This window comes from Bos indicus x Bos taurus, chromosome 21, assembly GCF_003369695.1.
Source record: "Bos indicus x Bos taurus breed Angus x Brahman F1 hybrid chromosome 21, Bos_hybrid_MaternalHap_v2.0, whole genome shotgun sequence".
Taxonomy (NCBI): Eukaryota; Metazoa; Chordata; class Mammalia; order Artiodactyla; family Bovidae; genus Bos; species Bos indicus x Bos taurus.
This window is the reverse complement of record NC_040096.1, coordinates 55,452,325-55,466,816: the sequence shown is the minus strand read 5'-3', so window position 1 is coordinate 55,466,816 and position 14,492 is coordinate 55,452,325. Positions and strand designations below refer to the sequence as shown.

Sequence of the window (14,492 nt, the reverse complement as noted above, 5' to 3'; positions counted from 1 at the left end):
CAGAGTGCAAGATCTTTAGTTACGGCGCGTGGGCTCTCAGTTACGGCACGTGGGCTCTAGTTCCCGGACCAGGGATGGAACCTGGGCCTTGGCATCGGGAGTGAGGAGTCCTAGCCACTGGACCACCAGGGAAGTCCTGAAAGTAGTATTTCTTGAAGTATGTATGGTGGTCCTCATCTTACAGATGAGGAAACTGAGGCCCAGAGGAGCAAGGAAGTTACGGAGCAAATTAAGAAGCATCGCTGGGGTCCTAAACCAGGACTGAAGCTCCTTCCACAGGGATGAGGTGCAGGACGGATACGGAGCAGGGCTGGTGGTAACTGCTGCATGGCTGGCAAGGCCTGGGTGTTTACTCCACTTCCCAGGTCACTGATGGCGCAGTCCGGGGGGCGCTGATACGTCAGCATGGAGGGGACAGGCAGGAAAGATGGCTGAGATGGGAGCCTGAGGGACAGGGTGTGGCCGTCTATCACTTCTCTCCCTGTCTTCATCTCCGTCTCTTGTCAGCAACTCGTCCTTTCACATACAAACCCCAGGGGCAGGCTCACAAGGAGAATGGCTCGTTAGAGGAAGGAAACCAGGAAGCTTCCAGAGATGGTGTCGTTGTGGCCGCCTGTGTGTTTTCACGCTGGCCCAGGTGTGAGGTTTCATGCTGTAATTCCAGTCCCGCTCCTCACGTGCAGAGACAAGTAGCAAACCCCCCAGCTGCCTGGCCCCCGCCCAGTGGATGCCAGGTGCCAGGGCCTTGCAGCAGCTCTGTCTGCAGCTGTTGCATCAGAAACAGTCTGGATAATTGCTCTCTTCCAATGAGAGGGTGGATGGGGATATAGCACAGGTGCTATTATTATTTATTGGAAAGATGAGTAACATTTACTGGCGTTTAATCGGGGTTTCTTCGCATGTTTGCTCCCTGCTCCTAGTCAGCCAGTCTGGTCAGGAGAGACTGTTTCTAAGTCCAACACATCCTTCACTCAGAGGCCAGCCCTGGGGTATCTGGATGGTGCGGTGACCACTGCCAACCAAGGAACCCAGCCAGCGCCACCCAGCTCATGGGAGGGCCTGCCCTTCCCTTCACTGTCACCACGATGACCTTCACAGAGGTCTGACTCCTCCAGCCCGCCCAGTTAGTGCTGGCGCCCCCTGGCACACTGCATTGTGTATTCAGCCGTTAGCACCCACCACCAAGCCCTGATGACAGGCAGGGGGAAGCCCAGCCCCATGGCTTCACAGTATCTCCATTCAGGTTATTTTTAAACAGCTTTTTGCTGTGCCCATGGCTTGAATGATGCTGTGTTTGCAGCCAAGTGTTGGGGTCACAACAGACCGAGAGGAAAGGACAGTAACAGCTGTATGTTCGTTCAAATGTTTGCAAAATGTACATTTGGTTTACTCCCTGGGCCCAGTGTTCACACCTGTAACCCTGGCTCAAAGAGACAGTTTTAAGGCAAAACTGTACTTTTTTCTTGAGGCAAGGTCCGTGAGGCCCTGCAGAGCCCCTGCAGAGCCCCCACTGTTCTCAGGACTGATCAGGCTGAAGGTCTGCGCCAGTGAGGCAAAGCTGGAAGGTGGGAGAGGCTAGGAGAGCCCCATAGCCACAGCTCCCATTTGCACGCATCACACCAGGGACCCGACTCCGACCCTGCGGCACCATCTGAGTTGCATCTCAGATGACTGTTCTGCGGTCAGTCCCATTCAGTCAGCATCCAGGCATAATTTCTGGCCCCCTGCACACCCTCACCCCCCAGCAGAAGAGATGCTCACCTGTGGCCATTATTAGGAAGGAAGCACCTCTGAGAGAATGTACCCCAGGAGCCAGCTTTCTGGGCCCCGTCCCAGCCTCGAAAAGGCCCGGGCCTTCTGGAGCCCGTGTCCCACGGGAGGGAACCAGGACCTACAGCTTCTGCCGCACCTTCTCCCCTTTCTGCCCAGCAGAGCCTCAAGCCTCTTGTTCACCGGCTGAAAGTGACAGGTGATCTCTTGGTTGGTTCAGGCGACACAGGGCTGGCGGTAACTGTTCCACTTGGCTGGTTGCTTCTTACATTTTCTTCAGCTAAACTTTCCTGAGGGAGTCCAGTGTGTAAGGCCATCATGATACTGATTACTGCTATTCTCACTCACTCAGAGCTGCCTTCTCGAAATACAATTCACACATCAAAACAACCCATCCTTTTCAAAGTGTGCAGTTCAGTGGTTTTTAGCCCGTTAACAGTTGTGAAACCGTCACAGCGATCGAATTGTGGGGCATTTCCGTCATCCAAGGAAACCCTGTACCTCTTGGCTGTCCCTCCCCACCCCCATTTCCCCGCAGCCTCTGGCAACCGGAAACACACTTTTTGTCTCTGTGGATTTGCCTGTTCTGGACAAGTCATATAAACGCAAGCGTACACCGTGTGCTCTCTGATTAACTGGCTTCTTCCACTTGGCACAGTGTTTCCAAGGTTCATCTGTGTTGTTGCAGGTGTCAGAACTTCATTCCTTTTTACTGCCAAATAATATTCCATTGTATGCATGTGCCACATTTTGTTTATTCATCTGTCAGCTGATGGACATTGAGATTATTTCCACTTTGCAGCTGCTATGAATAGTCCTGCTCTGAACGTTCATGCACAAGTTTCTGTGTGAACGTATGTTTTCAGTTCTCTTGGGCACATACCTAGGAGTGGAATTGCTGGGTCACATGGTAACTCTACCTTTATCAATCTGAGGAACTCCCAAACTGCTTTCCAAAGTGACTGGACCATTTTACAATCCCCCCAGCAATGTGTTCTCTGGATATTCGCAACAGCTTTCTAAGACTGGTATTATAATCTACAACTTAAATTAAGGCCACTGAGGCTCAGGAAAGGTAAGAAACTTGCCTGTTCCTTTCAAATGCCAAGCTCTTCCCTCTGTGACTGGTTGCCAAGTATTAACCCTATATCCTCAGAGGACAGCTGTGTTCTTATGCCTGCACGGTCCTATGAGAAATCTTTATGTTACAGGACGTGTCAGGAAATGCTGCGTTTCTGGCCTTCACTCCTTTTGGGTTTGTTGTTCTGCAAGGAAACAAGAGGGTCCACTTCATTAAATGGTGAGTATCTTCATTTCCAAAACAGGCTTTTTACCCCTCACCAGCTGGGGAGGGCTGTGGTTCCCATGTCCTTTGTCTGTGAGTGGGCGAGTTCTGGTTCTGAACCCTCTCCTAAGCCTTGCGTCCGTAATGGTAACTGGTGAAGGTAGTGGTCTCTTCTAGGGATCCTATTCTTCCAAAGGGGTGTTCCTGAGAGCCATCAGCCTCTCCAGAGAGAGAAAGGGTGTGGATACTTGGTTCCTGTGTAGGATGAGGTCTAGAGCTGGAGCCAGTGTCAGGGAAGCAAAGTTCCCATGAGAACCGAGTCCTTGGGACTGACCTCTCCTGGGGGCAATAGCATCTCAGGGAGGGTCACTTCTTACCCACTCTCCTAACAAAGGAGGGCTTGCAGTGACCCTGGAGCAGACAGAAGTTACCCTGGTGCTCTGCGAAACACTCTCCTCAGACTGAACCTCTCGGGGGGCACTGCCTATGGAAACAGACGCCGCTGTCTCCCATCCCCTTTCAGGGCTTAGGGGTCCTCGGCCTCCAGGAGTCACATGCCTCCCCTATGTCCCCTCCCACTCCCGTCTCCAGCAGGCAGGAGCCCCCACTGCAGCTGCACGGACTGCTTCCTCCCTGCTCATCTGCCGGGGTCTGTTCTGCGGCAGGGCTCTGTGAGCTGAAGCCGCAGACTCTGGTTTGTTGATGGATACGTGGCTCTCTAAGAGAATCTTTCTCGGGTGCACGCAGACACCGTGCAACCTCATCAGACCATGCTGCACATTCTCCTCGGCCCCTGCGACCCCTGAACCTCCCTTTAGGCTGCCAGGTCTGAGCTGGTCCGCTCCTCAGGGGCTTGGACAAGCAGCTTTCCTTGGCCCAGCAGGGCTAGCCACGGAAGCCTGCTCCTGGCTTATCCCCTTGGCCTTCTCCAGAAGAGCTGGTGGGAAACCCGAGGACAGAGCTCTCCCTGGCGAGCTTTCTGCTGGGGGTGCTGCAGGCCAGACACCCCCTTTCCAACCCTCGTGACTTTTGTGAAGCTTGGAGACACAGTCATCATGAGAGTGCTCATGAAACTGCTCCCCAAATGTGCCCAATCAGGCCGCGTTCCCCAGAAAACCCCTTTCCAGAGTGGGCCTGCTGCACTGCGCTAACTCGGGTACACCCCAACACTCCCGTTTGCCCGACCTTCCCAAGTTGGCCTCACTCACTGCACTCTCTAGGTGAAGATGGTGAGGGTTTGGGGTCTTCTGTCCAACCAGATCTTTTCAGACATTGAGCAGAGTCAGGCACCGCTCTCCTCGTGAGGGGCACTTGCCACATGGAGCCTCTGGGTGGTCTGACGTTCCCAGAGCACCCACATCCTGGCCACACTCCGACCAGGCCAGCTGTCACATGAGGCAACTGGTAGGGAACATTTTAGCTAAAAACATGGAGGACTCGCCTGTCACTGGAGCCGGTGGTCCCTAAAGGACCCTCACCCTCCAGAAGCCCTACTGCAGCTCTCCAGGCTGCCCCAGACCCTTTTCCTTCTCTGGCTTCTCTCACAGCCCACTTCTTCAGGAAGTCTCTTCATCTCTCGCAACGTCAGAGTAACAGATGTAAACTTCAATCTGACTCCCAACAGAAAATTTTCTCCTTTCCTACCTTGCTTGTTGAAGCCGAGATGATCCATGTGCTTGTTTATGTTATCAGTCAATTGATAAGTACGGTATTCTGTACGTGTACGAGAGGTGGATTGCCTGGGAGGGAGCCTCACAGGGAAGGAACCCCACGTGGCTCGTATGAGCTCGGAACTGGTGGTCAGCAGTGCGAGCTCTCATCCTGACCCGGCTGTGGCTTCCAGGGAACAAGTGGCCTTCCTCTGCCCCACGAGTTCTGTCCGGGAGTAAGCCGGGTACACTGTTCTTACCACCTTTCTGCTGCCATTCTAGGATGTTGAGGAAAAGCTCCCTAGAAATCGCAAAGAGGAAGAAGCCAAGTGGAGGCAGATATGCGTGGTCAGACCTCCCTGCGCGGGGAGAGGGTAGAAAAATAGACTCTGCCCCAGTGAGGTAGGAGGGGGCCTTCGGGCTCCACAGGGAAGCTGTCAGGCAGATCAGTGGAAGGGAAGTTGAGGCCTCGGTCGATGCAGAGGCCTGGTCCTCTGGCTCTCAGGGACAACCACCTAAGCTAAGACCCCGGTCCGTTTTCCCACTTTGTAAATGTCACCAAGGCTGAGAGCAGGATGTGGAGGTGAGGTCGAAGCTGTGCCATGTACAGTAACCATGTCACTTCTTCTGATTTGTGTCTGTCCTGCGGGCGATGTACCCCAGTATCCTGTTTGCCTCTTTTACTGCAGCCATTCACTGGGCTGGTGGCTTCAAGGATTTTTCTACACAAACCCCTAAGCCCCTTTCCTGGTCAGTACGCTGCATGACTGTTCCATGTAATCTGTCCTCTCTCTGGTATGTTGCCCTGCCCCCTCCCCGAGATCGTCTGACATTTGTCTGCATTAAACTGCATTCTCCATCCAGTGGCACCGTCACCTGAAAGACTCAGCTCCCTCAGAACCCGGTTGCATTGTTTCTCATTATTTGCTGTATCTTGAACTTTGGCCTCATCAGCTACCTGTGGCACCGTACATTTGACAGTCCCACCTAGATAATGCACCTGTGTTATGAACCAAATCCTGAAATGGCCCAGGACCACTCTACCTAGACTCACTGCCCGTGCAGACATTTCCCTTTTACAGCCACTGTTGATGAGCCCGAAATCCTCCTATCACCCTATTATGATAGTGATTGACCAGAAACTGTGGGGTGAACTGTTTCAGCGACTGTTCTCTAAGGCCCCTGCGCTGCTGTCTTGTTTCGGTTCTAATTTTGGCTAAAACTGTGTCTGTGCCTGGAGCCCCTTCCAGTCGGGGTGGGCTGTGCATCTACGAGACTTAGCTGCCAACAGGCGGCCCATAGCAAGCTGACAGGCGCTCTCTTTGTGCTTCTAGGAATGAGGTGACCAAGCTGAAATTTGAGGGAAAGACCTTTTATTTATACGTAAGTCAGAAAGAGGTGAGTGCTAGTTTCCTTCTCTTCAGGGAGGGCCGGGGCTGAACCAAGGTGGTCCACCAAGGTAGAGCTAAGCCGCCTGCAGGCTAAGTCAGGACCAAGGGCAAGATATGGAGGTGAGGAATGGAGGTGGCTAGGCCCTGGAGCACAGGGACTTTCGTCAGGGACGCTGGTGACCCCTAAGGTTCCATACCTCCAGAAAGTACAAAGTAAGATTCTTTTGCTTCCATATGAAAATTCCAGGAAGATAATAAACACCCCCAAAAAGAAGAAGAAAATTCCAGATGAGAGTGCCACTCTCTCTGGGGAGGGCTTGTCTCGTTCACGCTAGGCCAGCGGAGACTCACTCCGACGGGACCTGACTGCCAGGCGTGCCCTTGCACACTGACCTGAGCTCTGCCCGTGGGTGCTGAGGCTGCTCTCCCCACCTGAAGCCGATCCCTGGGAGCGGTAGGGAACCCTCAGACAGCCCCGGGGTCAGTGTCCTGGCCCACTTCACCCTTCGCGTCTCCATCCACACTCAGCTGTTCCTATGTGGGATTTTTTGTAGGAAAAGAAAATTATTCTCACATATTTTGCTCCAACTCCAGAAGCCTGCAAGCACCTCTGGAAATGTGGAATCGAGAACCAAGCCTTCTACAAGTGAGTGGATACCTGGGGTGGGGACTGCCTTGATCAGGGCAGAGTCAGAGAATCAACTTTTAGAGCAATGATGGGCAGGAAACCAAGAAACTGACAAAGGCGAACACGAGATGACAACGCTGGGCTTCCTTATAAAACCCAGAGTCCTTTCCAGGTGACTGTACCAGCTGGAGGGTCAAAGCTGAGGTCTGGGAGAGTGCCTCAGCAGAGCTGCCCAAGGGGTCTACCTTGTGATGTCCTTGGACAGCTGCCCGCCCCCCGCACCCACCGCATCCCCCGTGGCAGAGCACTTCTGTGTCTTCCTAGGGGAAGGCTTGGGCCAGAGAAAGCCCATGGGTATCTGTAAGCTAGCCCTGTGGAGCCATTCAGAGGCATGGGCGACCCAGAATACAACAGCTCCATGAAGGAACAGGCACAACCCAGAACAGTTTCCTAAGTCTTGGAGAGACTCTGGGGCCCACTCCCCAGTGGGTGGCCTGGTGCTGAGCTGCAGTTGAGGCCCAGCTCTTCCTGGCGTGTCACTGACAGAGATGTTGCCAGTGACAGGCCAAGCGCCCGGGAGCCCGGCGTTGGGGTAGCTGGAGGGAGCAAGGACTTGTCTGTTACTGAGATACCAGCTTAGAGCACAGCTTACTAAATGATTTTGTAAAGTTATACTGAGGCTTTTGTGCCCAATTTTAAGAAAGTGGTTATAAAAGCATCAAGAAGCAAAGAAATAGCCCATCAACAAACTGGGGTGATGCCAGAAAAAGTATGTTTGCTAAAACTCTTGGTCTTGTTTTTAAAACAGACTGTAGTGATTTATCCCTTAATAAGCTGCATCTTGATCAGAACAACAAAGACAGGATGTGTAGTATATTTCTCCTCTGACAGGCCATAGTTCTCCCTGTCAGGGGAAGGGGGCTGGAGGGGGTCAGGGGGCCCCATCCTCCCCACTCCAAGGACTCTGCTGCCTGCTGTGGGATGTCTCCTCCCTGTTCCTCCCTCCTCCCCAGAGGCTATTCCTTGGGCAGGTTTTCTGAGCTGTGTAATAACTTCTGTGCATTTGATACCAGAATTGGGGGGAGGAACTGAATTGACAGCCAGAACTCTCACCTGAGTGGGCTTCTTTCTTCTCATGGAGAAGGCACGCGGAAGACTTTCATGTGGTCCCATTTCCCTCCTTTTCAATCCCTGGCTGTCCAAGGAAAGCCAGGAGAACATCTCACCCTTGTTTTTGGAGGCCTACCTTTGCTTTTCCCTCTGTGCCATGGTCTGAACCTGTGACCAAACTCAGTTTCTGAGTCTTTCATGAATAGATCTCCACACCCTGACAGCACCCACAGTGGAAACCAGGGCTGCTTGCCACTGTTTTCCACTGACTACTAATTAAGTATTAGAAGCCTGCATCCTGGGTCCGATCCCCACTTATGCCCAGTCTCTATCAAGAGCCGCTCTGGCCTCACTCAGCATCTGCCATGCGCTCAGATCCCTGCTTTGTGTCTGGCCTAGGGTTTCACAAGGTGCTGGCTGGGTCAGACTCAAGAACGTGCTCCGATAAAAATGTAACTGCATATCTGACAGGTATTAAATATTTTGAAGCAAAAAAAAAAAAAAGAATGTGCTTAGGCAGGAGGGCAGGTAGGCTCAGAGGCTCGTGGAGCCCTGACACAGGTGGGGATGGTGTCCCCAGGAACTGCTGTTCCTGGATATAGGGACGCCTCCCTAAATGTTCACTGACCGCTCAGGACAGAGGCTTTGGACCAGATTGGTTCCCAGCTGGGTTAGCACGACATGCAACCCAGGGCGTGTTGTGGGTGGAGCTGGGTCTTAGGAGATTCAATCTGGGGAGCTCTACCCAAGCTTTCTTGTCCAAGTGTGAGAGGACTAAAGAGGTCGCAGAGGTCACTCAAGAGGATAGATAGGCTGTCCACAGCCTGGACAGCGGTGTTAGTAGGTATTCTGAGAGAGGGCGAATGGGTCCGAATTCAAATAAATGGTGGAACTTGTACTAAAGTTCAGCTAGTTTTTTCATTTCAGGGCTTTTCAGAGTCTCTAAAGTGATACCACACTGTAGGTTCTCTCCAAGGAGGAGACAGAATAGGAAGGCAGACTCTCCTCTCTTCTCCACCCACAGTTACCCAGATATCCATATGAACTCTCAGATACTGGTTCTGGGAGGGACTCCTGAGGTCAAGAAGTCCCAGCTCCACTATTTTATAGAGAAGACTGGGAGAGGAAAGAGACACCTGCCCAGGGCACACTGTTAACAGAGGCCTGGCTGAGGTTCAGCAGGTGGCATTCTCTTACTCGGCCAGCCCCTGGCCCTAACGTTTATTCTTTCGGTCCTCCTGGGGAGCCCCAGCCGGCACTCCTGAGGAGCCCGTACACTCCTGATATGGAAGCAGGTTGCAGCCTGCGCACCCCCAGCACTGAGGCTGTGAGTGTGGCCCTCAGGGGCTGAAGGAGAGTCAGAAACAAGTGGGGCTGTGAAGGGCCTTTTCCCAAAGGGTTTCCTCAAGTAGCCCTTGGAAGGAGCTGGGGACGCGCTGCCTTAGGCGGTAAGGCCTCGCAGGCCGTCTGTCACACTGGACTTTGCCTTGCTGCAGGCTGGAGAAGTCAAGCCAAGTGCGCACAGTGTCCAGCAGCAATTTATTCTTTAAAGGGAGCCGGTTCCGATACAGGTAAATAGTGACAGTAAGTAACCACTATGGACCTATTTTCAGACCCTTCCCTGGAGCACAGTGGCTCAGTGGTCCTTACCCTTGAGAACAGAGATGCTGGGAACCTCCAGAAAAGCCTGTGGTTTCCATCCGGTTCTCCTATCTCCTAACCCTTTGACTATTTCCTTCTCTGCAGCTGTTTGCCTGTAGGGCTTGACAATATGTATCTTCTCCTCCTCCTCTTACAAAAGCAGCAAAATAAGAACTGTAACAGTGATGCCTCTCATTTTTGTCTAAAGATCTTTTTTTGAGGCAATATTTTTGGAACATGCTGGACAATGAAGAATCATTCTTTAAATGAGAACAGAAGATCCCAAAGCCTCCAGATAGAGAGCTTTCAGGACGCCTTAGGGCTCTTTACCCCCACAAGCAAGCCCTTCTCAGTGGCCTGAACACTGGGATGGGGTAAGCCAAAGAGGCTACTTCCCAGTGCAGCCAGTTATCTGAGATCTTAGAGAGAGCGCGTCCTGGAACACTGTCTCACTTCCTGCTGCATGTTTTATTTTACTACTTACAGCGGCCGAGTTGCGAAAGAAGTAATGGAGTCTAGTGCCAAGATCAAGCGGGAGCCACCAGAAATACACAGGTAAGCTGCCAGGGGCTTACCCCCAGCCAGGTCCCAGATCAGATCTCAGGATCTTAAGTTGAGCGCTATGAAGATTCTGGCCATGACAGCTCCCAAACCAGGCAGGAGGCTGAGGAGACCAGTCTCGGCCAAAGGCCTACAGAACAGGCTGACCCTGGTTCCCTGAGCCCTGATGGAGAATGAGGGCAGGTGGGTGAATGCAGCCAAGACAATACATGGGACCCAGGAGCCTCCTTCCTGGGTAATTCTCTTCGTCATTCCAAGTCCTCAAATTAGTCACAGACTTCAGCGGACACGCCTAAGCAGCAAGATTTCATGGGTTCTGTAAACAGTCCATGAAAGGAAGTCAGTCACACTAGGTCTGAAATAGTTTCAGGATCCATGCTTTATGTGTAAGTGTAAATCAGGCATGTCCAGGAGTCCATCTCCTAGAACCTGATGAGACCCGGGGAGAAGACGATTGGCTAAGAGGGCTGGGGTTGCCGCCAGCCTGACCTCTGCGAATGGGAGAGGTCATTACTCCTGCCTTCACACGGAGCCGCAGCCACCAGCAGCCCCTGTGGGAAGTCAGGGGAGGCTGCAGAATCGGTCTTAGGCACATTTTTAGGAGTGCCGCATATCCTGGGCTCTACCCCCCTGAGTCCTGCCCAGGGACTGGTGGCACCACTGCCACACTAAAGAAAGGTTCTGGTGGGTCTGGGATGTTAGGAGGTTGACAGGTTTGAAGTAGTGTCTCTGACTGGGATCCAGGGACTAAAGGGGATAATGATTTTAAAAAACAAAACTTAACACAGCCAGGCAATTCTATGTAACTAGAATACAACTAGTCAACTCTCTGTCTGTCTGGGCACTGAGTCAAGAGTTCTCTTTTTCTTTAACCTCAGAGCGGGGATGGTCCCCAGCCGCAGCTGTCCCTCCATAACCCACGGCCCAAGGCTGAGCAGCGTCCCCAGGACCCGCAGGAGAGCTGTTCACATCTCCATCATGGAAGGTGAGCCCGAGCTCTGGAGGTGACCCAGGGTCCCTCCACATTGCAGGCTTTCACTGGTGTTCCAGATCTGATACCCGGTCTCTACAGCCTAAAGGATCAAGGTGGGTGAGGCAGTTCACCAGGAAATGAAAACCCGTTTGCATGGTCCTGAAGCATTCCAGTAGCTGCCACCACCTTCTCCTTTTGTAGAAATCTGTCCTCTTGGTGGAGGCGGAAGAACGACAAAGTCTATGTATCTTCACCAAACCAGACACCCCCGTAGCTGAGGCTGACACCCCTCCAGTCTCTGGACTGTTAATACCGTGAGGAGACTCTAGGACTCTTGTTGTCAGCTGTGGTCACTGACCCGGGCTGCCCCACAGGCCTGATACGGGTATAAAGTTGAGTGCTTTCCTTCCTGAAGATGACATTTTGGAAGGCCTCAGAAGGTGTCAAGGAACAGGACACAGAATATGACTGCTTCATACCTCTCTGTCCTGGAGGCTGGGGAGGGAAGGCCCTCAGCCCTTTCTGTGGGAATGCTGTTTGTTAATGAAAATGGAGAATCCCTTAGGTTAGGAAGGACATTGTTCTGCTGCTCCTCTAGGAGGATCCCTGGCTTGTGCTTAGAATTTAATGATGTGTCAGTGACTGCATCACCCGAGTATGGCACAGAACTACTAATAGGCTAGGGGTTAAGAGCCCCGGCCGGGCAGCCACCATCAGCTGCCTTAATTATGGGAGTACCATAGTGCTCCATTTGTAAAACTCCATGGGGCTGTGAAGAAGCTGGTGTATGTGCGAGTACTTTATTATTTTATGATTTTTGGTGGCGCCAGATCTTCCTTGTTGCGTGCGGGCTTTCTCCAGTTGTGGCAGTGCTCGAGTTTCTCTGTGTGGTGGTCTACTGTTGTGGAACACAGGTTCAGTTGCTCCGAGGCATGTGGGGTCTTCCCGGACAAGGGATCAAACCCATGGCCCCTGCGTTGGCAGGCAGATTTGGATCAGTCCCTGTGCAAGTAAAGAGACGAAAGCACTGACTGGCAGCAGCCAAGCACTGCAGAGAGCCCTGGTCCAGACAGAAAGCTGAGGTCAGCACAGGAGCTCTGCCGTGCATTTTCTGGGGCAGCTTGCTTAACCTGAGCCTGTTGACCCCACTGTAGGGGGGGATGGGTGTCGTGGGTGGGGTGGCCTTGTAAAGTACCAAGCAGGTATGGAATTACTGAGTTCTGGCTGTCATCAGACACTGCCCCTGGGTTTTTCCTATCTGACTCTTCAGTGGAGAACTGAGCCCAGCTCTCTCATTCTGGGGTGTGCATCTCAGCAAAGCGGAATGTCTTCTCATCTTTTGAGGATACATATCTTCCTCCCCTCTCTGAGGCCCTTTTTGCCATCAGGTCCATCCCAGGACTCCTGCAGAAAGTCGGGACAGCTGTCCTCCCAGAGAGAAGGGCCACCCCCAGGGGGAGCTGGCACTAATACAGGAATCACAGAGCAGCCTTGGGCATTACTGCTCCCCAGTATAGGGAAGAATATCAAGAAAACCAGCATTCCCAGAAGAGGGGAGACTGGGGCCATCCAGGTGGGGATACAGGTCATCGGGAGTAGCTGCAAGCAGGGTTAGCAACACCCCAGGGGTGGGGACACTGTTCTCAGGCTTCTCCAAGACGAGCAATGGGGCCACCTCAGCTCCCAGCCAGCGCTGGCTATGCCTTCAGCCTCCTCCCATCGTAGCAGCAGTAAGCTCCTCAACATCCAAAAGTTACCTGAGCTTGCAAAATGGCCAAGGAGGATGCAGAGGGCAGAGGCCACACGAAAGCCGTTAGAGCAGAGAACCCCTCTCCCCCAAAGGCCAGGGCCTGGCCTCAAAAGCTCAGCCTCAGAACTTGACACCTGGCAGATGACAGCCCAGCAGGCCTCCGTCCCAGTGCTCCTCCCCAAGCCACCCTGCTCCTCACACCCTGTGCCCCAGGCTGCCTACAGTCAAGCACAGCCTCCATCCCCACCCGGGGCCCATTTAGACCCAGGAGGGAGCAGGCAGCTCAGAACTGCCCCAGTGGGAATAAACTCACAGGCAGAATGAAAGTCAGTGTGAGAAGAGGCAGATGGACATCTGCCTTGGAAAAAATACAAGACTTCAGCAGTTAAGTGGCTCTTACCAGTGCGTGCATGCGTGCTTAGTCACTTCAGTCGTGTCCGACTCTCTGCGACCCTATGGACCATGGCCTGCCAGGCTCCTCTGTCCATGGGATTCTCCATGAGAATGCTGGAGTGGGTTGCCATTTCCTTCTCCAGAGGATCTTCCTGACCCAGGGATCGAACACGCGTCTCTTATGTCCCCTGCACTGGCACTGGTTCTTTACCACCAGCGCCACCTGGGAAGCCCAGACAGTACATGACTTCTTAAGCAGAGCAGGAGAGAGGTATGAGCCATGTGCTTAGTCACTCAGTGACGTCCGACTCTTTGCAACCCCATGGACTGGCGCCCGACCCAGGGATCGAACCCACATCTCCTGTGTTTCCTGCACTGGCAGGCAGACTCTTTATCACTGCGCCACCTAGGAAGTACAGGGGTCATGAAACCTAGTGAAATAAAGAATGGATCATTTCAGGAGGAGAAAGTTCAGCTGCATCATCTCTGAGGGCAGTTTTGCCTTTAAAGCCCCTAACATGGCTGATCCCCACTGTCCACCCAACCAGGCAGGGAAGGGTGGGAGGGACGTGACGGGGGCCTCAGAGAAGGGCACAAACCAGCACAACTCCCAGGAAGTTATGGACATTTGACATGGGCTCATGCTCCATCAGGGGTTGTCTTTCCTGCAGTCCATACACCATATAAATTGTTATGACAGAAACCATTTGCCTTTTCCAGGGGAAAGCTTTGTTTTTCTCCAAAAATGGGGGTAAACAGCAAAAACATTAACGTAACATTGCAGTTTGAATGAAACCATGTAATCTCACTGAACTGAAACCTTTAAACAGAAGCCTGCACTGGTTGGCCCTGCCCTCTGCTCTCAGGGATGCCAAGATAACACATTAGCACAGACCTGACCCAGAGAGGTATGTCCGTTCCTGTCACTCACTGTACCCCCGGGGGCACCAGTCAGCAACCAGCCTGCACAGAGCCCAGCAGAGGACAGGGCCCATTTCCAGCCGCAGAGCCCCCTCCTCACACATCAGAACCTCACATCACAAGGCCCCCTGCCTCTGTGGCTTCACATCCTGGGTTTTCTGGGGCGGTCCCGCTTCCTCTCCCCTCTGGCATCACCCCTACCCTCTCGGTCCCTAACCCTCTGAGAGGCCTGGGGCCCTGATAACGGGCCTCAGGGAACCAGCTCTACAGGCTGGGAAAACATTACTTTTTATGGGTCTAAGTGCTTCTAACTGAATCCAGGGCCCTGATAAGCTTGGCCTCTCAGAGCCGCTCTGCTGTCTCCAGCACGGGAGGCACTGTGAAGGGGCTGCCATGGCGTGTGATCAGTGAAAAAGCCTG

The 14,492-nt window shown here is 52.9% G+C and overlaps 1 protein-coding gene across 5 annotated transcripts in view; it reads left to right on the top strand.

Moving 5' to 3' along the window:
• Positions 1 to 14,492, top strand: part of FRMD5 (FERM domain containing 5) — a 324,278-nt gene that overhangs the window by 303,335 nt on the left and 6,451 nt on the right. For 2 of the 5 annotated variants that reach the window (XM_027521101.1, XM_027521097.1), the window contains exons 8-14: positions 2,982 to 3,070; positions 5,368 to 5,454; positions 6,039 to 6,102; positions 6,650 to 6,741; positions 9,330 to 9,404; positions 9,961 to 10,029; positions 10,914 to 11,020. In XM_027521101.1, coding sequence (XP_027376902.1) covers positions 2,982 to 3,070; positions 5,368 to 5,454; positions 6,039 to 6,102; positions 6,650 to 6,741; positions 9,330 to 9,404; positions 9,961 to 10,029; positions 10,914 to 11,020 — 583 coding nt within the window. The remainder of the gene's footprint in view (positions 1 to 2,981; positions 3,071 to 5,367; positions 5,455 to 6,038; positions 6,103 to 6,649; positions 6,742 to 9,329; positions 9,405 to 9,960; positions 10,030 to 10,913; positions 11,021 to 14,492) is intronic. The other 3 variants (XM_027521102.1, XM_027521100.1, XM_027521098.1) reach the window with 2 other exon arrangements.